The sequence below is a fragment of the Malaclemys terrapin genome, chromosome 17 (assembly GCF_027887155.1).
Source record: "Malaclemys terrapin pileata isolate rMalTer1 chromosome 17, rMalTer1.hap1, whole genome shotgun sequence".
NCBI classification, from domain to species: domain Eukaryota; kingdom Metazoa; phylum Chordata; order Testudines; family Emydidae; genus Malaclemys; species Malaclemys terrapin.
This window is the reverse complement of record NC_071521.1, coordinates 9,410,687-9,435,089: the sequence shown is the minus strand read 5'-3', so window position 1 is coordinate 9,435,089 and position 24,403 is coordinate 9,410,687. Positions and strand designations below refer to the sequence as shown.

Sequence of the window (24,403 nt, the reverse complement as noted above, 5' to 3'; positions counted from 1 at the left end):
ACAATCTGTTTTAGTTATGGAGTGACTGTGGCACGCACAAGTGCACACCTGAATAGAGTTCAAACTGTTGTGAAGAGAGCAGTGCGAATAAGCAGACAGAGCACCCTGCTCCTTGAAAAGTTATAGCCCTTTAATATTCTTTGCAAGAGCTTATTCTGTTCAAATGAAAATTCTCCCTTCAGCAGTATCACAGTCTGTTGCAATGTATGAAGGAGCCCAGTAAAAGGACCAAGGTCTTGATCCTGTAAAGGCTTATGCACACGCTTGACTGTCCATATTGTGAGTAGTCCCACGGAAGTAACTTGGACTACTCGCGGCACGCAGACAATGAATCACGAGCAAAAGTCTGTGTAGCATCAGGGCCACAGTGGCATAAAAATTCTTCTTCCTTGTCCCTGGATCTATTTTGCATTTGTTAACCCTTTTAATGATAGCTGGAATCATAGTAACAGCCTGGTCAATTGATAAGGTATCCATTGCATCATGATGCATGTCTTAAAGCAGGCAGATTTATATAATTTATACATTATGGAGAGGATTAACTGGAATTTTTGGCTGCCCAAGGAATGTATGACTGAGCAATCCAGTAGCTATTCAGCGGGAGTAATATTACTATCCATTAAAAGCATAGGTGCTGGACCTACAGAGGCTGGGGGTGCTGCTGCACCTCCTGGCTTGAACTGGTTTCCATTATATACAGGGTTTGCAGTTTGGTTCAATGGCTCTCAGCCCCCCTGATTAAGAGGAAAGCAAAGCACATGACTCCAGAAATCTTCAGCCACAAAGCACCCCAGGCAAGTGTGAATGAAGGGCTGGATCCTTCAAACACTTATGCGTGTGAATAACTTTACTGATATGAAGAGTGACGAGGAGCAATATAGGCAGGACTGGGGCCTACTTCTAGTCTGGCGCTTTGACATGAACATGGCATCAGGTTGCTGTTTAGCTGCAGCAGGGCTGCTCTGGAGTGATGACTGGGCAGCTACGGTTTTTTCCTCTTGAATTTTTTAAAATTAAAAATTATACATTTAAAACAAATCTTAAGTGTGTTGCTAATGCTATTGTAGCTGCTTCACCAATGCCAGGGGAACGGGAGATGGGGCAGGGAGCAGGGGCAAGGGGGAGGAGGGGTGTGAAGCAGGGGGCGAAGGGGCAGTGAGAGGTGGGGAGTACAGGGGCAGGGGGCAAAGAGGGGGTGGAGGGGCTGGGCGGTGAGAGGCAGGGGGCAAAGGTAGTGAGAGGCTGGGGACACAGGTGGGGCAGGGGGTGAAGGGATAGTGGTGGTGAGAGGCTAGGGGCACAAGGGCGGGTGGTGAGAGGCGGGGGGCAGAGAGTGGAGGGACAGAGGATGTGGGGGGCACAGAGGCGGGGGGCACAGAGTGAAGGGGTAGGGGATGTGGGGGGCACAGGGGCAGTGGTGAGAGGCAGGGGGCAGAGAGTGGAGGGGCAAGGGGCGTGGGGGGCCCAGGGGCAGTGGTGAGAGGCGGGGGGGCAGGGGATGGGGGGGGCAGGGGCAGGTGGTATGGGGCAGGGGCAGAGAATGGAGGGGCAGGAGGGATGTGGGGGGCACAGGGGCAGTGATGAGAAGCGGGGGGGGCAGAGAATGGAGGGGCAGGAGGGATGTGGGGGGCAGAGAGTGGAGGGGCAGGGGATGTGGGGGGCCCATGGGCAGTGGTGAGAGGCGGGGGGCAGAGAGTGGAGGGGATTGAGGGATGTGGGGGGCCCAAGGGCAGCTGGTGAGGGGGGGCACGGAGGCGTGGCATGGGGAGAAGGGGCCGAAAGTGTAGGGGGCCCAGGGCAGCGGCTGGAGGGGCCCAGGGAAAAGGGGGGCGCCCAGCAGGAGGCCGCGTGCGGGCTGACGGAGGGGGGGCGCCCAGCAGCGCCCGCCCCGGAGGGAGCCGTTTCTGGTCCCCGTCTCCCGGGGCAGCGGGAGCGGGCGGCAGCAGCCCCGGCCCCGGCCCCGGCGCCATGGAGAGCTACACGGTGAGGAGCGGCGGCTGCCCCGCCCTGAGCGCGCAGGGGGCCGGCTCGGGCCTGAGGGGAGGGGCCCCGTTGCTCATGGAGCAGGGGGAGCTGGGGGTGCCCATTGCCTGCAGGGCAGGGGAGCTGTGGGGTGCTTGTCGTCTCCTGGGGCAGGGGGAGCTGGAGGGTGCCTGTTGGGCACAGGAGGAGGGGTGCTGGGGGTGCCCATGCCCATGTCTATGCCCACAGGGTAGGGGAGCTGTGGGGTGCGTGTTGTCTCCTGGGGCAGGGGGAGCTGTGGGGTGTGTGTCGTCTCCTGGGGCAGGGGGAGGGGCGCTGGGGGTTCCCATTGCCCACAGGGTAGGGGAGCTGTGGGGTGTGTGTTGTCTCCTGGGGCAGGGGAGCTGTGGGGTGCCTGTTGTCTCCCAGGGCTGGGGGTGCCCATTGCCCATGGGGCAGGGGGAGCTGTGGGTGCCCATTGCCCACGGGGCAGGGGGAGCTGGGGGTGCCCAAGGGGCAAGGGGTGTTGAGGGTGTCTGTTGCCCCCAGAGGAGGGGGAACTGAGGGTGCCTGTTGCCCAGGGGGAGCTGGGGGCTGCACAGTGAGGGAGGGTCTGAGGTGTTTTTGTGCCCAGGTTCCCCCATGTTTATCAATGCCTGTCCCCCCCACGTAGGTGCTGGAGCAGCTGGAGCCCGGGGCTCTGGGCACAATGCTGGTGGTGGAGTTAAAAACGGAGAAAGAAGGTGCTGGGAGGAAATATGTGCTGAAGCAGGTGAGAATTTGGTTGCCATGACACCGAGATGCAGCTCTCAAGTACATCTCCCTAGGCCCATTTGCCTGAGAGTAACGTAGCCCAGCATACCAACCGTCCCAGACACTGGGTCTGGGTTGGCTTATACTTTGAATTATGACACTGTTTTGAACTGCAGTTGCATTCAGATCGATTACTGGAGCATAAAGGTTGAAGATGGAAAAGACTTATTGAGTCCCTCCTAGACCATTCTTCCTCTAATTCACTGTCACTCTCATGGCAGGGGAAGGACAAAGCTGATCAACTGCAGCTTTTTATTGCTGCTGGACCCAACTAGCAATCAATGTTATTCTTTTTTTGTACAAACAGGATTTTAATTCAGCCAGTTGCTTTGTGTACAATACAAAGTTTATACAGAAGGGAAAGTGTCATATTACATCAGCAGGTACCCAACAGTAGATATTAGGGTTGCAGTGTACAGTTACTGATGATATATACAAATCGGGTGCAAATTCTCCTGGTGGGGTTACTTATGCGATGCTCAGTGTCGTAAAGCTTGGCCACCTCTGTATTATATTCTCATCCATGTCTTTTGTTATATTGTTATCGTTGTCTTTTGTTTGTTTGGTACAGGTTGAATGCATTGATGAACAACAAGCAAATGAAGCCCTGAAGGAGGTAGCAATGCAGTCTTTTCTTACTAGTCTAATTCAGAAGGAGCGGGGTCTTATCTTAGAAAAATCCTTTATCAGCAATCATTTGAAAATATAAATAGCCCTACCTGATTTGGGCCTTGACTACCCATAAACTGTCTTGTCCTCCCTCCTCGTGGGGTCCCAAAGCCTGGGCTCCAGCCCGAGCCTGAATCTACACAACTGTATAGTCTAGCAGCCCAAGCCCCAGGGGTCTGAGTCAGCTGACACGGGCCAGCCATGGGTATTTTATTGTAGTGTAGACAAGACTCCAGCAACTCAGTTCAGCCTATGAATTCTTAGTAACAATCCTTAGACTTGAATGTTTGGGTTTAAGTGGCCAGCTGTTCTCAATGAATGGCCCTCACTTCAGAGCCTGTGTTTGTTTACTTTTAGGGCACAGTGCAAAGCCCATCTGTTTGTTTGATCATTAGCTGGAAGGATGGAGAGTGGTCTGTTGATAGTCCTGTTTATTACTAATGACTCAATTTCTACATAGTACATGTTATTTTAATGTTGTGTTGATTTTTGTGCCCATGGATCTAGACATTTCTTGATGGGAATGTCTTCACTGGCCTTTCCCTTCTGTGGTACCTGCGTTGTGCATACCTCCTTCAGTATTTAATAAATAAGACATAATAATAAGTCAGCAATATTGCTAATATCATAATTATTGTTCCAACAGAACACAGATATTCACAACAGAATGGTCTAGTGCAGGGATTGGCAACCTTTCAGAAGTGGTGTGCCGAGTCTTCATTTATTCACTCTAATTTAAGGTTTCGCGTGCCAGTAATACATTTTAATGTTTTTAGAAGGTCTCTTTCTATAAGTCTATAATATATAACTAAACTATTGTTGTATATAAAGTAAATAAGGTTTTTTAAATGTTTAAGAAGCTTCATTTAAAACTAAATTAAAATGCAGAGCCCCCCGGACCAGTGGCCAGGACCTGGCCAGTGTGAGTGCCACTGAAAATCAGCTCGCGTGCCGCCTTTGGCACGCCTGCCATAGGTTGCCTAACCCTGGTCTAGTGTCACTGCTGGTGTTCATTGCACCTAGCACCTGCTGTTCACAATAAGTGAGAATGTTTAAAACCAATTAATATTTAGTTGTGGTCAGAAAGTAATTAAAATTGCCTATTCTACTCAATATACCAGCCCCCTGTGTGTATTCAGAATTAGATCTGCTGACTTTACTGACCAAAGTTTGAGCCAAATTGTCTGCTGGTGTAGTTCTATTAAAGTAAATGAAGTTATACTAGCCAGGAATTTGGCCCTTTGTTTTTACTCCTTTTTACTCCATTTAGCTCTGTAGTGCCATGAGCACAGCTTTGGGAGAGTGAGCTGAATTCTGTTCCAGCTCATACATCAACAACAGAATTTTTAAGTAAGTTCCAATTGCAGGATCTTTACCTTGAGACTTTACCTCATGGCCAGGGTTAGAGAGATGGACACTTTGTGCATTTTAGTTACACGTGCAATTCACAGTTGACTCAGGGTTACTGCAGATGATGGGTGTACCAGAAATAACCCAGTTTGACTTTCAAATTCCAGGATGAGTTTGTAAGGCTGGCTGTTAGGAAACAATCTTTTTACTTGTGAACTGATCCTTTGCGAGATGACAAATGTTGAACCCCAATATGCTATTTGTACAGTTATATTTAGAGTAGAGCTTCACTTAAGTACTGTATTTCACTTTTCTTGGCACACCTTCTATTGCAAATGTGAACTAGAACTGAAAAAGAAAAAGAACTGGACCTGGCTACTTTGACAGGGACATGGCATGAATGACAGTCAGATATCTGCCCTTTGTGTTCTGTGTTTTGAAGACATTTTCTTAATCCAGGAGAAAAAAGCATGTGGATTGTTGCAGCTCACTCAGAGGAAACTCTTTGGGTTTCATTTGCTGTCTTTCCAACAGGCAATGGATCTGCTGAAACTTCAGCATTCAAACATCTGCATTTACAAAGAATTGTTTATCACCTGGGATAATAAGGTGAGAATGAAATACTGCCTGTTAGAGTGGAGTGCACAAACTGGCATGTCAAAGTTTCTGTAGCTAGGTGAGGGGACACTTAAGGTTTCTGGGCCTGTGATTGAGCCTCCTTCTGTGAAGTATCAGAGGGGTAGCCGTGTTAGTCTGGATCTGTAAAAAGCAACAGAGGGTCCTGTGGCACCTTTAAGACTAACAGATGTATTGGAGCATAATTTCCATTACATGTGTCTGACGAAGTGGGCGTTCACCCACGAAAGCTTATTCTCCAATACATCTGTTAGTCTTAAAGGTGCCACAGGACCCTCTATTGCTTCCTTCTGTGAAGGCAACTAAGTTACTCTACCATTGGGGCAGCACAACATGGCTGTGTTGCATCCCAGTGTCTTTGTATCTGTATGCAGTGTCTTCTCCTTTTGTTCCCATATGCAACAGATACACAATTTTTAAGCTGCTGCGGTTACTTGCATGTCTGAATAAAGCACCTTAAAAATTGGCCCATAAAGAAGCCGGAAGGCCAGAGCTATTTCTTTGTGGACACAATCTTGCATGCTACTTGGGCCTAAATCTCATTGAATTCAGTAGAATTTATGTTTGAGTGGAACTGCTCATATGGTTTCAAAGGTACTTGTTCCTGTTAGAAGCAGATGTTTGATGTTTAAGTAGACAAAAGTAAATATTGACTCTTTTGTGGGAGACAAATAATCCCATCACATACTTCCATGGTGTGCACCAAATCTATTTGCAAGGTCCAACAGCTGATTTATATCTTTGTTGCTGCATATGTCATTACCTCCAAGTGACTGAATAATGTCGATCTAATCTCTGTTGCAGATTTCATCTCTATTTCTTTGTCTGGTGATGCAACACTCAAGCCAAGGAGACCTTTCATCTCTGATCAAGGCAAAAAGAAAGAAGCGAGAGAAAGTAGAAGATATGGTAAAAAATTACAGAAAAGGCATCTTATTGAAATGTAAAGTAATCTCACTGCCTTTAACTTTTTTCACTACCTTCTGTCCTTTCCCAGCTGCTCCCCATTACTTAAAGCAGGATACTAGGACTTAAGACTTCTGAATTCTCTTCCCAGCTCTGCCACTGAGTCATTGTACAATCACAATAATAATACTTATCACTTATATAATTTTCTATTCCTGGGAAACTCAACCTTTCTGTGCCTTAGTTTACTCTTCTGAAAAATGGAGATAATAATAGTGCCTAATTCACAGGGGTGATGTGCAGGTTAATTGATCTGCAGAAAGTGAAAGGAGTATAGTATTCCCACTTGGACTGGAGGCTGTATCAAACTAAGAAGCCTTCATGTGATTAGACATGTCTTATTTCACCATGAAGTTATTCTTTGTGTACTACATTTTCATGTATATTTCTGTCCATAGGTGCTTCAGAAGTTCCTGGGGCAGATGGTGGATGCTTTGGTTTATATACACAAACAAAATGTTTTTCACAGGTAAATAGAAATTCCAGCCTCTTTGACTGCTAGACCTTTGCCTGTTTGCAGCTGAACTATCACTTCAGCGCAACTATTCACTTGAGAAGCAAGACATTGTACATTTTGGTGGCATGGTGAGGCGTTTCAGAGATAAGATGGAGTATCAAAATGAGTTTATAGCAGAGGTAGATTATTAGTAGATTTACTGTATGAGTGTTAATCAGTGCGCTTCTCCTTCTCCCACCATTTTTTCCCCTCGGTGGTGTTTGACTTCAGAGACAGTAGTCTGATGTGAATTTATTGATTAAAGCAGGGGAGTGGAAGTTATACTCCTGGATTCTATTTCTGCATCTGATTGTTGTCACTCTAGGCAAGTCATTTAACTCATATGTTCTCCCCAGATTTATCCATCCACAAAATGAGAATAACTTAACTCTTGAATGTTTGTAAAGTGTTCATGATCCTGTAGTTAATGAAATATTATTGGAATATTGACTCTTCATTCACATTCATATTACAGTCTATAATCCTGCATAAACCTTGGCAAATTAGCTGTGCCTTTCATAAACTAAAAGAGTAAACAAACTTAACAGGAATAAGAGAGGAAAAAGAACTAGTGTCATGCTCAATGTTCGGATAAAGTTGAGGCTTCCAGTGTCAATTTTTAAAGCTTTTTGCCTTATTCACAGTAAAAAAGGAAAATAAATATATTTAATTTCATTATAATTTGTAACTTAAGAACAAAGCCCATCTTTTTTATGTAAAAGGTCTCAGAGATAAGAAGCCTGTAGCTATACATCATTACGCTCTGATTTAACTTGTTGATAAAAACCATTTCTGTGTGTTGCAGAAACCTCAAACCGTCTAACATCCTTTTAACTGATGAAGTATCCTTCATGCTTTGCGATTTCAGTGTAGAAACTCTTATGACTGATGAAATGAAATGGAAGATAAGAGTGGAAGAAGGTAGCTATTTAATTTTAATATTTTAGTATTCTGTGGGGTTTTTTTTAAAGAGATTCAACTGTGTTTTTTAACAGTTTAATTTTATTACAAAATAAAGATGGAAAACACCTTTTTTGCCTATTACATTTTATTTCTTCTAAGCAGCAAGCAAGATCATTGTAAAAGATCAAGAATTAAATAGATTGATTGTGTTATGAAAACTTTCACACTTACATAATTGGTCTGAATCTTGCTCAGCGGTGATAAAAAATAATAGTTACTGTCTGATCGCAGTTTTGTGGTACGTTTAAAATGAGTTTGGAAGTTGTCTGTCCAGTTACAAGTTGTCTGTCCAGTCACATCATACAAACCACTGTCACAATTGGAAAAACAGATCTTTTAATATTTTGGGAGTCATGAGATGGCTCTAAGCTACACTGAATTTGTAAGACTATTTGCAATAATGTATAGGAAGTTAGATCTTGGTGAATTGTTTGTCATTAATTGTAGTGCGGTTCTTCTATGGAGTATCACCAGTAAAAATCTAACTCACTGTAGAATCTTTCTGACTGAATTGTACTTTGATGTGAAACTGCTATCTACAGGTCACACCCATGCAAGCAAAGCAAAACATTACACAGTGTCAAAACAATTACTGATCTGACATTTATTTCAACAGATCCTGACTCTAAATCCTGGATGTCCCCTGAAGCACTCTGCTTTTCCTTTAGTGAGAAGTCTGACATTTGGTCTTTAGGATGTATTCTACTAGACATGATGACCTGCTTCTTTCTGAAGGTATGTACTGTTGAGAGTACCACGAACATTTCACTGGGAATGTAATGTGTCAAAAACTCTCAAGAGATCCACAAAGTGAATACATACAGAGTCTACTAGTATTCTGTTCTTTACAGGTGAAAGACACAAATTCATTACTGCAGGATATTAGAAAGGACACCAGTAGTCTTGAGAGAGTTCTGACGTTAATGCAGAAAGGGAATAAAGAGACTCTGCCTTTGTCTCAAATTTTACTTATGATGCTACAGATTCAGCCCAGTATGAGACCCTCAGCAAAGTGAGTTCTGGACATTTCCCCTTGTTCTAGTCTGTTTTTTGCTTCCTCCGGGCCCCTATCTGCTGTAAGAGGGAGTGTTCTTCAGTGTTTAGATTAGGGGACTGAGAGCCAGGGTTCCTAGGTTCTATCTCTGCAACTGACTCGCTGTGCTACTTTGCTGTAAGAAAGTCACTTCACCTATCAGTGCCTTGGTTTCCCCATCTTTGAAATTAGTGTTCCGGTGTACACTGACCAGAGATTCTCTGATCAGAAAGGACAGCTGGTTTTGTTGGAGAATTATGTTATAAAACAAAGTTATAGACAAGCTTTTGGAGGATGGGCTGTAGTCTGTATATAGTTTGCATTCTCAGAAAATGTCTGCATTGACTAAGGTTTTATTTTTATATGAGAATCTCAAAGCTCTTTACAAACATTAATTAATTAAGCCTCAGAGTACATCATGAGATTGGTTAGTGTTATGTCCACTTTCCAGGTAGGTAAAATGAGGCACAAGGGTTAACTGACTTGCCCACAGCCACAAAATCAGTGAAAGAGTCAAGATCAGAATTTAGGAGTCCTGATAACCAGAACCCTATTTTATCCACTAATTAACACTTCCGCTTCCAACAAAACACACCAAAATCAATAAGAAAACTTTGTTGACGTTCTTTCTCTCTCCTTCTCTAGGGATCTGGCTGATATTCCATATGTTATGGAATGTTTGACTCTTGCGGGTTCCTCTTTATCAAAACAGGAAAAAACCTTGCCTTCAGCAATTTTAGATATGCTCCTTGAAGGAGGAATTGGAAGTATTTTAGGTAATCAGGAAAATAAGTTGCTTTTGAGATACTGACATTAGTTTTCTATTGAAATGCCATGTGTGTTCCATTTAGGATGTATCATACTACAGAAATGAATGAATGGATGGCTACCCATTGTACCTGAAATGAAATGCATCACTGTTTTGGACAAGAATCTCTGTGTCACCATTCTTATAACTTCATAAGAGTAGTAGCTCTTATCTAATGTTCTGTCTGAATAGGGTGAGAGAGTGTTATTAAAATAATTTTTGTCAGACTGTTCTGAAGTTCCTGGGAGCTCCCCACTCTGATTGCATTCTAGTTTATGGCAGTTAAACCTGTTAAGATATTCAGTTAGAATGCATTATTGGCTAAAGAGAAAAAGCTGCTCCTTTAAAGAATTTTGTTTACTTACATATCTTTACACTTTCTTATTAACATCATTTCATATTGGAGTGTTTTAAAAGAACATAAATTATACTTAAGCTACAAACTCTCAAAGAATGTTATGAGATAGCAACATTACAAGATTTGTGGGGCTCCTAAATATATTCAGCAAGAAAGCTCTTATGTACATTTTCTTCGTAAAAAATCCAAACGACATGTGTCTTGTAGAGGGTTGCCATATTCAATAATAAATATTTCTAGTTTCTAAAGCTTAGCAGCTCCATAAACCTGTTAGAGCCCTAGTTTTTTCCCTCCTGAGATTTTCAGCATCACAGAGAAGACTGACTGAAGAAAATGTTACATATATATGAGATCAGATCCACAGTTGGTGGAATCAGCATAGCTCCATTGGGTTTAATGGCCTATACCAATTGATGTTATCTGGGGATCTGGCCCTTGGCTTTGGTTAGGGATTGGGATGGAATTAGCTTCAGTTCTGTAAAATCTGCTCTGCACAAGATAAAGAGTGTGTATAAAACCACTAAAGCCTTTTTAGTTCAGTGCTACAATTCCCCAAAACAGGAAATGCCATGTGCATAGGTGGGGAAAAAATCTTATTATTTTTTGTTCATATATCAACACACCTACTATTTTGCGTGAGATTTGCAATTTTTAAATGTTTTACACTTTCTTTTAGTTTTTTTTTTTTAACTGAGACTCAAGTTGAATTTCTTTCAATTATGTGAATTCACAGGCTGGGCACAGAATAGGAAAATGATAAAATTATGAACGTATCCTGTAAATATTTGTGTAAAATGACTTAGCAGAAACTTCTGATGTCTTGTTTTATGCAGAATTTATGCAGACTTACTGGGACATAGAGCAGGCTCAAGCAAAAGCCATAAAGCGCCTTGCCAGCTTACTAGGAGAAGAAAATGGTATGGGTCAATATTTCAGCGTTTTGTTTTACTATGTTCTTGCTCACTGCTTTTACTCTGAAAATAGTGGGAAAACATATTGCATAATAGTACGTTAGCCTGTTAGAAAACTGGGTTTAAATTCTGCTGTTGGCTACAAGTGAAAATGAGTTTGATTGGTCCCAACCTATTTTCCACTTGTGCACATCTATCTATCTCTGTTTGGGAAAAGTTTGGACTGAAATCGCAGAGATATTGTTGGACAGGATTGGCGTGCACTGGCAGAGCTGCGTTTGTGGAGCAGGACCAAAGATGCTGTACGTCAGGGCTGGTGTGTGTTGTCAGAGACCTGTGTCGTCCCAGGACTGTAATAACAGAGAGTGATGCAGGTTGGAATTTTAGTGCTTTGGCAGAGCTGTGTGTTGGAAGGTTACATAGCTTCTCCCTTCATTATGCCTAGCTCTCTGCAGTGCTATTAGACTAATGCTTTTATGAACTCTAAATTCACTGTGTTAAACAAATTCCACTAATAGTACGCTTATTTCAAACTATTATCACTTTTAATACTGGCATTGACCTTTGATATTAAAAAATAGAGATGTTTAAGATCTGGGTAGATATTAAAGTATAATGATTTAATGCTCTAGGACTGTAAGCACTAAGGGGAAAGAACATGGTGATTTCCTGTCATCTACCAATATCTGTGAAGCATTTCAACTGAAAAGTGGCTTTTCCCATTGAAACGATGTGACTCTGTGATAAATAACAGTTTGAATAGGCATGAATAGACCCTTGCTAGCAGTGATATAAGCTGAATTTGTTACAGTAGATATTTACATCTCTGAGCAGGGCCGTCCCTGGGGGGTGCGGGGCCCGGGACATTGGTGCCAAGTTTCTAATCTGCCAGGGGGTGCTCCCCCCCCAGCTCCGCCCAGGCCCCGCCCCCACTCCACCCTTTCCCCCAACGCTCTGCCCCTGCCCTGCCTCTTCCCACCCTTCCCCACCTCTTCCCACCTTGCCTCTTCCCCGCCCACTTCCGCGCCCTCCCCTGAGCGCGTTGCGCTCTTGCTACTCTCCCCTCCCCCCCACCTACTGATGCCGCAAAACATCTGATCCGCAGCAGGTGGTAGGCGGTGAGCGGGAGGCGCTGATCGGCAGGGCTCGCCAGCCGGTAGCAGGCGCTGAGGAGAGGGGGAGGTTCTGGTAGGGGGGCTCCTCCTCGCTCGCCCGCCTGCCGCTCGCCTCCTCACCCCGCTCACCCGTCCGCCTCACCTCTCTGCCCGCCTCCTAACGAAGCCCAGGCCCAAAGTGTGGGCCTGGGGCAATTGCCCCGATTCGCTGTACCCAAGAGATGGCTCTGTCTCTGAGAATGCTTAGAATGGGTTCCAAGAGGACATCTAAGTTTCCTTGGACAAGTTTGTTGCTCCCTTTTGGAATAGCTAACGCTGCCCAAAGACTTGCTAGGACTGAGAAACCTAGTGAAGTAATCTCCCCCCCGAGTCTGAAAAGCATAATTTCTCAGCACTACCACACCAGAATTCTAGCCCATGTCACTTAGAACAGTGGCTCTCAACCTTTCCAGACTACTGTACCCCTTTCAAAAATCTGATTTGTCTTGTGTACCCCCAGGTTTCACCTCACTTAAAAACTACTTGCTTACGCAATCAGGCATAAAAATACAAAAGTGTCACAACAGACTGTTATTAAAACAGTGCTTTCTTTCTCATTTTTATATATAATTATAAAATAAATCAATTGGAATAAAAATATTGTACTTACATTTCAGTGTATAGAATATAGAGCAGTATAAACAAGTCATTGTCTGTATGGAATTTTAGTTTGTACTGACTTCACTAGTGCTTTTTATGTAGCCTGTTGTAAAACGAAGCAAATATCTAGATGAGTTGATGTAGCCCTTGGAAGACTTCTGTGTACCCCGAGGTGTATGTGTATTCCTGGTTGAGAACCACTGACTTAGAATGTAGCCAACCAAGAGCTGCAATACTACTTCCTAGGAAGAAGATGGCTACAACTAACTTGAACAAAACAGAAGATTGTGGCTGCGTTTGTCTTTAATGCAGAGGAGGTGCCCACAAGACTACTGGTATCAGTGTGTAATGCTCCATCTTGATATGCACAGCTTTTCTTTCAGATCAAGAACATTGTTTAACCATCTCTGCCTTACCATGTCATGCACGGGGACCCAAATCTGTCCTAAAACTAGGAACTCCATGTTGTATTGAAGGTGGGAGGCATATAAACCAGCTAAGTTATTAAATGTTGACTCTAACAATTCTTTTCTTCATAGCCTTAATGTGTTTGCTAGAACTTCTGGATCCTGTCACTTGTGCAATGAGGACTCATATAGATTCTCTAGAGCTACAATTAGATGGCTGCAGATTACTGCTTGACATTATTGGCCAAGGTACAGTAATGAGGTTCCATACTAAACACTGAGTAACTTGTTACATGTAGTAAACAAGATTTGAAATGGATTTGGTGACCATTAATATTCATACTAAGATATTAAGGAGTAAATTTATAGTTACATGAGGATTTAGCCAGCTTTAATGGGAGTCCAGATTCTCTAGGGTGGGTGGTTTGATTTAAATTAGAGTGATAGAAATCAGCAAGCAAGAAACCTGGATTTAATTTTGTTTTACATTTGTATTTTTTAGTAGTTTTCTTAAAGGAAGGATGATTCTCATTAGTTGGTATCATTAAAACTTGTTTATTTGCAACTAAATACAGCCTTTATATTAAATTTGGTATTTCCATTTGCTCACCAGGAGGATACCCTATATCTATACATATTTATTTAAACAGACATTTATTCAGAATCTTAATTTTTATTTTTTTATGATAGAAAATAATGAATGATACATTTCCCATTTACTAGATGATTTTTGTTTACTCACGATGTGTGTCAAGCTGAATTTGGATGGAAATTAGAATGCAGTTAAAATGAACCAAAACAACATTTTAAATTAGTTTTTTACTAGTTAAATAAAACTACCTTAACTGTGCTGCATATGTAAGGAAAAAAAAAGTTTCTCAAATCATGTTTTGCATTTAAAACTAACTGGTTTACTAAATAGAGGAAGTATTAGCTGTAGCTAGTGAATTGATGGAGTGTTTTTGATCACCATGTGCCAGATTTTGAAATCTCTGGGAATTAGGCACTTAACCTGTTTATGCACTTTTTGAAATCCCACTGGGTGCCTATCTGCACTTCTGTATGCCTAAATGACTTTGAAAATCTGGCCCTATGTCCTTCAAGTTTTTAGAATTAGTAGATCTCATCCTCTTCGACCTGTTGGAAGAGGAAATGAGATTTCTTGCTTTTTCATCTCCCAGTTGGTCTCAACTTTGAATGAACTAGTTCAAATGCAGAAAATATTCCTTTGGCACCTGCTAGGTAAACTGAAACCAACAGTAAATTAAGGCAAAAGTTTTTCTGCACAACTGAATTTAGAAGTTCTTCCATTTGGAAGAATGTAAATACCAGCATTTGCTCCATTGTAAAGACTGCAAATAATAGAGATTCTTAATGCAGTACATGACATTGTAACATATTTATAAAGCTTGTGTTGACCTCAAAAGTTAAAGGCCCTCCCCCGATTCTGTATATAATTAAAAAAGCAGCACCCCTTAAACTTGTTAAAATGTGAGGCCTCATTGATGCAGCAAATTACTTTTTATTTATTTTAATAAATGTTGACTTTTAAAGAACGAAAGCTTTTGTACATTTTTTTCCCAAGTTTACTAAAGTTTATAAACAAGTGATGTGGTTCAGTGCTATGGTTAAATTCTCAGAATATGCTTGCAAAGCTACTGAATGTGCAAAATGGGTAATTGCTCATGTGCAGTGTTTGAAATTTGTTAATGATCAGTTTCCAATTGTGCTTTCTGCATATGATTTAGGGGCACATTTTTGATAATATAGCCCTGGTAGCTAACAATATTTCTGTATAAGATGCAGTATGATTAACTCTAGGAGCAACCCATAGGTTTAAAGTTGCCTGTGAATAAAAACAAATGTCCTGTGCAAAAATAATGTAAACAACTAGACTGTACCTCCTTTTCATTCTTCTTTTACTTGTTCTCATTTTTGTGACATAATTTCCCAAAGGAACATATGAAAATTGCAGAAAATGAGACAAAACGAGCAGTTTGATTTCAGGAAGAGTGGGGAAAACGTAACAGTATAGTCTATGTTAAGTCAACAAATGATGCTTGCTTCATGGTATACCTATGATGAGAGCAGAAAAATCAGACTTCAGTGAAAGCTGCTGAAGCATCCTCATGCTGTTCCATGTTTTGCTTTTGACAGCCCTACAAGAGAATGTGGATGTGGAGATGCTAGTTGGTGAGGAAGGAATCCATTCTCTGTTAAAGACAATGAGAACATATTCCGAAAATGAAGAACTGCTCTCAATGATCTGCACTTTACTAATGATGATTTCAGCCAGTGGTGGGTCCTCTGATCCTTTCATATGGACATGTTCTTGTTGTTTATCCATCTTTATCTGTTGGATTAAATACATAATGGAGAACTCTGTGACTTAGCATAGATATGTTGCTGTACATGGGTTATTTTTCCATCTCAGAAGCATTAGTCAACCAGTTCTAGTTGCAAGACAGCTGGGAGCATAAGGTACACTATATTCGAACTAAGTGGTTTGAGACTGGCTGTATTAAAGAGGTGGTGTGTTCAGTCTTGGTTGGCTAACAAGTGATTCTTATTAATTTACGCAGATGGTAACACTGGGGAAAGCTAGGGCATAAAACCTGGGTTCCATTGCTGGCTCTGCCTCAGGGCATGTCTACACTACAACTCTAAGTTGACCTACGTTAGGTTGGCTTACAGCTGTCTCCATAGGCGCCGACTCCATGGGTGCGCCGCTTATCACCCACCGGCAGCAAACTCCCCTTCCCCTGAGCACCTCCCAGCTGTTCCGCGGTGTGCAGGAAGTGTTGGGAGGGAGGGGGAGAGAAGAGGCAGGCCGGGAGTGGGTCTTTGGGGGAAGGGAGTGTAGGGGTGGGAAGAGGCGGGGTGGGTGCTTGGAGTAATTGGGTGAAGTGGGGGCAGGCCTGGGACGGAGGGAGGGGTCGAACACCCCCCGGGTAGAGAGGAAGTCGGCGCCTATGGCAGTGGCTGATGTCCACCCTACCCTCCTTCTGTCGGTGGTGTGTGTCCTCATCAGGAGCGCTTCCACTGACTGAAGAGGGGCAGTGTGAGGGGGCTAAGAGCCAGGGCTCTCAGCTCCAAGCAGCTCCCGGCCGGGACCCCAACTGCCCCCCGGTTCTCGCCTCTCTGCTCCCAGCTGGGGGGAGGGGGTAGCCGCCCAGGACTTCTTGCCTCCCTGAGTGGAGAGCCTCCAGGCAGCAGCCTGGCTGGGAGTGGGGAGCTGGGTCAGCCAGGCTCTAGCTGCCTTGCTTTCTTGTCAATTTCACAGCATGTAAATAATGCAGCGTCTACACAGACACTGTGTTGCCCTAACTACACCGACATAAGCCCTACGTCTCTCGTGGAGGTGGAGTTATTCTGTTGGTGTAGTAGGGCACTTACGTCAGCGGGACAAGACTGTAGTGTGTACATTGACATACTTAGGTTGATGTAAGCTGCCTTACGTCGACCTAATTGTGTAGTTTAGTCCAGACCTCAGACTCTGCCTTTGTGCCTAAGCAAGTCACTTAATTTCTCCATGCCTAGGGTTTCCATTCAGTCTATAATTACTAATATTAATATTATTTGTACTTGTCTCCAGTGCCAGATCATATTATGATTAAGGCTGCAAGTCTTTCATGGAGGTCATGGATTCCATGACTTTCCAGGACCTCTGTGACTTCCGTAGCTGCAGCAGCTGGTGCGGCTGACCCTAGGGCTGCCCAAGCAGTTGGGGCGGCCCTGGGGCCAGCAGCACTGGACGCTGCTTCAGCGGCCAGCTGGTCCCAGGAGCAGAATGGTGGTTGGGCCCCAGGCTGCCCCCACCCGAGGAGCAACAGCGATGGTCAGGTCCCGGGCCACCCCACCCAGAGCGTCGGGGCCCTGGACCGCTTCTCACCCGGAGCAGCGGTGGCGGTGAGGCCATGGGCTACCCCTGGCCCGGAATGGTGGTGGTGGGGCCATGGGCTGCCCTCCGCCTGGAGCAGCGGCGGCAGGGCCCTGGGCTCCCCCCGCCTCCCAGGAGCAGCAGCAGTGGGGCCCCGGACTGCCCCCACCCCTCAGGAGCAGCAGCGGCGGCAGGGCCCTGGGCTGCCTCCCCACCCCCAGGAGCAGAAGCGTCTGCTGGAGCACCCCTCCGCCCTAGGGTGACCAGAAAACAAGTGTAAAAAATCGGGATGGGGTGGGGTGGGGGGTAATAGGAGCCTATATAAGAAAAAGACCCAAAAATCGGGACTGTGCCTATAAAATCGGGACATCTGGTCACCCTTCTCCGCCCCTCCCCAGCACGCACTTAAGATTTAGTTAGGGGTATTTTTAATAAAAGTCACAGACAGGTCACTGGCCGTGACTTTTTGGTTATTGCCTGTGACCTGTCCGTGACTTTTACTAAAAATACCTGTGACTAAATCGTAGCCTTAATTATGATGGTATTCGGTTGATTTTTGGGAAGGATTAGGGAAGGATTTATCAATGCAAAAGGAACATGTCCAAAAAAGATTTGAAACTGTCCAAAAATATTTTACGTTATTGTGTGCAGGGTAGTTGTAGCTGTGTCGGTCCCAGGAAATTAGAGAGACAAGATGGGTGAGGTAATATCATTTATTGGGCCAACTTCTGTTGGTGAGAGAGACAGGCTTTCGAGCCACATGGAGCTCTTCAGGACAGAGAAGAGGCCTGAGAGACCTGAAGAAGAGTAATGTGTGGTTCAAAAGCTTGTCTCTCTCACCAACAGAAGCTGGTCCAATAAAAGATATTACCTCTCCTAACTTATCTCAAACATATTTTTGAGACATTTTATTTCAACTTGTACAAAATATAAAAAGGCAACTATCTAAGATTCTTGGCACTTTTGACCTAAATTACCTAAGTTATTGTTCAAAATGAATTCTTAAGTCTGGAGTTGACTAGGTTGGTTGGATTGCTAGACTGACTTGAATGGCAGTGATTGATGCCCTCTCAATAACTCTCTTTTTTGTTCCTTCCATGAAGCTCAAAACTATAATGGGAGGAGATGGCCATACTGAGAAGGTTCTAAAAAGGCCAGTCACCACTAGTATAGTCTGTGTGCATGTGGTTCTCATTAAGAATCCCGTACATTTCTTTTGCTCATTTTCATATTGCCCTGGATCATATTATGTTATTCCCTTGTTTCATGACTCCTTTTGATTTAAATTTGTTGTGTAGTGGTAGCAGTGGCAATATAATTATAATATGTCCTTTTCTGTGCTTATTAGAAATGGCTGCAGAAGCACTGAGGAAAGCTGGAGTCATCACAGATGTTCTGTCAATTATAAGCAATTTTCCTCAGAACAGACAGATCTGCCTTTCTTGCTCTGGTATTCTTTGGAGCTTGGCTGTGAATGGTAAGTAGAACACAGCAGATGCTGTGCCTAGCTGGATTCAGAGATTCTTATAGCTCAGCGATGAAACTTTTTACTGACTTCTCCCAACTTTGAGTACAGTGGGGTGTTGGAGAAAAGAATGTGGTTGAGAGCTTTGATTGAGTAGCATTAGAAGATCCATCACTGAATGAGCAATGGGGCAACACAGACTAAAGGTCAGTGTGAACGTCTCAATATCCCTATGGTGGTAAGGACCCAATTTGTAAATGTTACGCTGCATACTGTTTATAAACATTCAGAAATGAAAAGTGGGTTATGTGGCTGCAGGTTCCATCACGTAATGTGATGTGTTGTGATAAGAAGAGGAAATGAAGTATAATCAGCATATTGGATTGATTTAAGAAACAAGCCTAGCAAATGGAGGTGAATTAGATGATACATTGGCAGAGAGGGGGAATTGTCTTTGAAATAAGTAGCTTTTTTAATAACCCCACAACACACCCTAGCTTTCCCAGGCAGAGATTTTTGTAAAAAACCTCCAGCCATGCATTTCTATCCTACAGTCCTGTCGTATCTCACAGTTGAAACAGGATCAGGCTAACTCTTGACTAGAAACCTCCAAGGAACACCAGCAGGTGGCGTTCCTTCTACTGAGTCAGTGCCAAACCAATGCCACAGCATTGCACTACACCGCTGCTGGGAGATCCCTTTTGCACCAGACCTAAATCTGAGGCCCTGACCACGGGCGGTGATTAGATTCCATGACACTTCTTGAAAGAGCAGGGATGTGTTCTTCTCATTGTCAAGGTCAAAAAACCAAAACAAATGTGCGCAATTGCATTCTGCATGTATAATTTCCCACTGCAGGTTCAACTTGGTATTTTTCTCTGTGTGATCTGTTAGGTATCATTCCTGAGCACTATGTTCTGCCCACAGATGGCTGCATTTTAGGTTTGGGTGAAGCAATTTCTGAAGCTAGTCTGCATGTTGGATTAAGCTTGCAAAGCTTTTGCAGATGAAAACAGCTGGAATAATGCAAGATTATTTTACTAATGTAAAGAAGAGTTGATGGAAGGAATCTAGAGCATGATCAAATAAATCAAATATATAATTAATCAATAGTGTGTTTTTTATACAGAAAACATAACTTCTCTGATACCTTTGTGCAGTAAGATGTTTGCCTGCAGTTTAATCTGCTCACTGTGTTAATGTTTGAGTTAACAAACTCTGCCTGATATATTGGCATTTGGATTTTCTTCCTAATTCAGAAAGTAACATGGGACAAGCATCACTAAAAAATGCTGTCCAGATTATCACTGGAGTCCTCCAAGAACACCGTGAGGATGGAGAGTTGGTTGAGTCGGCTTGCTCTGCCCTCTGGGTTCTGACACTTCAGGGTGAGTTTTCATGCTTGCTGTGCTTTATGCACAGCAGGAGTTAGTCTGACAAAATTACACACAGCAGTTATTTAAGTAGTAATTAAAATGAATGTTGAAGTGAATCCTCTATAACTTACCTTGGTGCAATACAACCTGCTGTACCTTAGCCTGCTTTATACCTATACTTTAGCTGGCAACATAGTTACCCTCCTAACTGAACCAGCACCCCCTCGTTCGTCTCTTTCTGACAACCTCAGATGAAGTTTAATTTTGTAATAACTCTTAGCTAGGTTAAGTAAATACTTCTGTCAGATACTACAGTGATGAGCATGGTTTAAGAACCTATGTAGAATAGATTGTCACCTCTTAGTTGTCCTCTCTCACAACTAAAGAATCCCAGGTTTGTTACTCTCTGTTCCTACGTAAAACCACCCAGTACAGTATTAGTGCTGTGTAGAGTATTACAAAGAAAGGTTTTTAACATGAATGTCATCACTGTCTTGGGAAGAACATGACATGTTAAAAATAAAAGTATTATCTATATATCACTGTGTGTGTACATTAAAAGGAACATCTTTGCAGTACGAGTCCGGTACTAACGCTTCTTCGAAATCACTTTATAGATGAAAACATCCTTGCAGCATTTTCATGCGACTCTTTCTCCATTTTCATCTCCACCATTCAATCCCCTTATTATGGCCACCATCCTTCTAGCCACTGCATTCTTTCCTCCCCAACCCCTATGAGTAGAGAATGTTGTTTTTGCATCATTCCTACCCTCTGCTGATCTGGGGAGTGAGAGGCTGGAACTAGAAATTGAACCTGGAGCTTCACCTAGCAGATGGTTCATAACTGTCACTGAGCCCCTAGACCAACTCACGATGCTCAGATATTCTGTTAGTCTGTATTATAGTAAAATAGGCCTAACAGGGCTTATTTTTTAGTTTTGGTGCATGGTAAAGGAATCCTTGTAGAAGCGTGAGGCAGAAGCTGAAAGCACTGATGGGTATTTCACTGGCTATTTTTGCAGGCTGCTTAATTGAAAGCCAGTATGAACCAACAACTCTGCTTTTGTTGGATGCTCTCAGGATGAATCCAGAAAGACCAGTGCTGGTGAAGAATACCTGCTTGGCATTGGCAAGCCTCCTAAGGATATCTGGTAACAATCCAGAAAGGTGTTTTTAACAATGGCAAGTGGGCATCAGAGGCAAACAACACTGTAAAGACTGAAGGTTCCCAGTGGGGTTGGGAGGGACGTCTGCCCTCCTGGATCAGTCTTCTCCTTCTACCTGTCGGAGAAAAACATTCAAACAAGAAAACTGGATTAGCCCCTCCTGCCCAAGAACAGAAGCATAAATGTCAGAGGGAACTGGTGGATCAGCAGAGGGAGGGGGACCCTGTTGTAAACTCTGTGTTTAAAATACTTCCTTGTGATGACGTTGTTCTAGTGTGTAAAAAGGATACAGCTCAAGGAGCGGTTAATGAAAAATGAACAAAGGGTATCTGGGACATAAAGAGAAGTTTTGCCTTGCAAGAAAGTGCCAGCTGCTTACACAATCCTACACATTATCTGAAGGTGCTTCAGAATACTTTTCCAACTGGAAATCTGCCACTGCCTAGTAGCACTTGTGTCTGTCCCTCTTTTTCAGAGTTATCTGCTTTCAGACTTATCGTAACAGATACAAAGGGCAGTGGAATAAGCCTGATCAAAGACTCCTACCACTTTCACTGTGATGATCCAGAAGTGGTGGAGAACATCTGTATGGTGATTAATGAGATGGTTCAGTACGGTAAGGTCTTGTTGTTCTTTCTTGTCTTTGGCCAGTCCTTTTTGTTCAGACAATGCATAAAATCATAACAGCAACCAAGAATAATTCTACACTGTCAATGAGCACAGTGACTGGAAATTACTGCTTGCAGTTCCCAGCCAGATTACAATACTGTACAATAAGCTATAGCTCACCTTCTGTGGTATGAAACCTGAAATATGTTTTCAGATTCAGGTTAGGCGCTATTACGAGACTATAGTAATTGCACATCTGGGGTTGCTTCTCTCCAGATTGTTCACCATGGAAGTGTAAATAATAAAGCAGGAAAGGCAATATGTTGCAGTTTGAATCAGAACATCTAGATAAGCATAGAGCCTTGCTTGTCTTATGAGACAGAAGAAAGGAAGGAAACAAAACTTCAGGTGTGGCCCGCCTCAGAAATAATGCACTGGCTCATTTTTATCCCACAAGTTAATAACATCCGACCCTTCCATTTAAACTGCTCGTGCCTACTAGTACTGCTTTCTGTCTGCACATTTTAAACTAGACAGTAAGCTCTTCAGGGCAGAGAGACATTCTCATGATGTGGTTAAACAGCACCCAATGCAATGGGGCCCCAATCTTTGTTGTAGCCTGTGCACTCCACTGCAGAACAAGTAATTAATACACAGAAGCAGAGCTCCAGGCCTCTGGGTTCCTGTGCTTGCATATCAATTGTACTAACAGATGCTCATTAGCATCTTATAGATGCCAAAGGAATCTTTCAATTGTTCCTTACTTGATTTACTTTAATTTCCATCTAACCTGATCCCACTTTTCCTCTTATGTTTGTTTCAAACTTCTTTATGATATTCTTGTTTCCTAACATAAGGGCCTTTCCCTCCCCCTAGTCCCTTTGGCCATTGTCAGGTGAGAGCTATGGAAGGTGAAGTATTATTCCAAGCATTGTTTATTACAGTAACTAAGATAGATTCCCCTGTTCCTTTTCATCAGATGACATAGTGCTAGAGATGATCTCCCAGAATATGAAGGAGCTGCTGACTGAAATGAAAGTCAAGTTTACATCCAGTATGGTGGGTGGAAGTCAGTGTCGTAACAAAGAGCACACTCAGTTTGTACAAATGGTTTTATTTCTTGGCTATGGCTTGCACAAACATCAATCATTTGGAGTTGTCTGGAGATACCATGCATCCATCTTACCCAGAGGAAGATATAGTGCAGGAATTTGTGGGGGTAGGGGCTTAGTGTGGATTCAGTGTGCAGGGTACTCTGGAGGCATGGGGACTCAGAATATTTCTAAGTGTACTAAAAAAATAAGCAGGTGGAGCATAGTTTATCAAACTTCATGCTGAAGATACTCTTAAATCAATTAAATCTAAGTTTGACACTACTCCCGCTTCATCCAGCATTAGCCTGCATATATTTTTTATTACATTTTTCGTACCAGAAATACAGCTTAAAGTATATAGGAACAAGACAACTATATTTCAAAGCAGAGAGGGATTTATTGATCTATTAAATAACCCTAAAAAGCCCAAGCCACTTAATTGCGTGGGCTTACTGTCCTGGGGAATTACTTTACGTTTAATTCATTAAACAGCAAAATAATTCCCACCTTTGTTTTTCCAACACTAGAGCGACTTACACTCTTAAACCACCAAGTTATTAACATAGAGTAGTTTGCCATCAAGCATGTAGCAGTTATTTAAAAAAACAAACAACCAAAACCGATAGTCAGAGCCTCCACCCTTAAATTTAATTTGCTCATAGTTCTCTTCCTCCAGAATGTTTGCCTCATAGTACAAAGTCACTACTTTCCACAATGTTTTTCTAGCTATCATTCCCATTAAAAACAACAACACATTACACGTGAAATACCACTGAAAAAATAACAATTCTTTTATTACAAAACCTAAGAGAGGTCCTTCCCTCTCCCATTTTTCTCTTCCTCTAATCAAGACTTTTTACAAGCTAGATATTGCTCAGTGTACTTATGTACCATGACAACTATTGCTAAATATTTAGAGCAGATTCCTGATGACCTTTTAGCATTTTTTTTTATTTTTAGACAGATTATGTAAATTTTATAGTTTTAGGAGACAATCCTGTAGTACAAAGGAATTACGGGTGAGAGTAAAGTGTCCGAATTAGGCCACACGTTTGCTAAAAATATTGAAATAAGTTATTGAGACCCCAAAATGCAAATGAGATATACTGTCTGAACTCCTATAAAAGGACATATATTAAATACAGAATAGATTTTTGTACCATAGTTAATAATTGTCTCTTTACACTGTAAAGTAAAAACCAGGATAAACTTGTATTTAACAGTTTTCACATTTCTCCCCAGGAGATAATTACCCTTGTGGATTCAGCACTTTTGAAACTGCAGAAGTAAGGTAAAAGCTGTTCTATATATACAAGGCTTGAAGTCTTCTGATTCAGGTAGAAATGATTGATTCCTTCAGAAGTATTTTAAAAAGATTTTTCTCCCCAGAAGGAGATACTACCTGTATTATATAGACATCATCTGCTTGAACATATTCCATTGTATTCTTTACAAAGAACCACTTTGACTACTGACAATATTAAGAGTCTGACAGCAGTGTTATTTTCGGAACCTGTCTTACTTTGTGGATTTTTGAACTACATTTAATGTATACTATACTTTCCTAAAAGATTAATAAAAATCACACTAAGGTCTACAGGCTTGGAGTTAAGTGAGCTTTATGTATTTATTGAGCTTTTAGTCCATGGATTATTTATTTGGAGCATAACAGTTTCTTTTCAGGA

The 24,403-nt window shown here is 42.7% G+C and overlaps 1 protein-coding gene across 3 annotated transcripts; it reads left to right on the top strand.

Moving 5' to 3' along the window:
- The first annotated feature begins 1,948 nt into the window (after nucleotides 1–1,948).
- Nucleotides 1,949–24,315, top strand: STKLD1 (serine/threonine kinase like domain containing 1). Of its 3 annotated transcripts, none has more exons than XM_054007818.1 (19): nucleotides 1,949–1,983; nucleotides 2,636–2,734; nucleotides 3,347–3,391; nucleotides 5,329–5,403; nucleotides 6,235–6,339; nucleotides 6,795–6,865; nucleotides 7,698–7,813; nucleotides 8,472–8,590; nucleotides 8,707–8,867; nucleotides 9,534–9,664; nucleotides 10,888–10,971; nucleotides 13,259–13,375; nucleotides 15,284–15,424; nucleotides 18,355–18,483; nucleotides 19,731–19,859; nucleotides 20,872–21,000; nucleotides 21,491–21,631; nucleotides 22,604–22,683; nucleotides 23,961–24,315. In XM_054007818.1, the coding sequence occupies exons 1-19, from the start codon at nucleotides 1,969–1,971 to the stop codon at nucleotides 24,006–24,008; spliced, it is 1,935 nt and encodes a 644-aa protein (XP_053863793.1). In that variant the 5' UTR covers nucleotides 1,949–1,968; the 3' UTR covers nucleotides 24,009–24,315. The 3 variants fall into 3 exon arrangements, with proteins under 3 accessions (XP_053863793.1, XP_053863796.1, XP_053863794.1); XM_054007819.1 differs by lacking the exon at nucleotides 1,949–1,983 and adding an exon at nucleotides 2,149–2,212; XM_054007821.1 differs by lacking the exon at nucleotides 22,604–22,683.
- Nucleotides 24,316–24,403: the final 88 nt, after the last annotated feature.

Coding starts and splice junctions, on each gene's coding strand:
- STKLD1 (XM_054007818.1), top strand. Junction 18,484..19,730: donor TTGGAGCTTGGCTGTGAATG/GTAAGTAGAACA, acceptor TTCCTAATTCAG/AAAGTAACATGGGACAAGCA. Junction 21,001..21,490: donor AAGCCTCCTAAGGATATCTG/GTAACAATCCAG, acceptor CCTCTTTTTCAG/AGTTATCTGCTTTCAGACTT.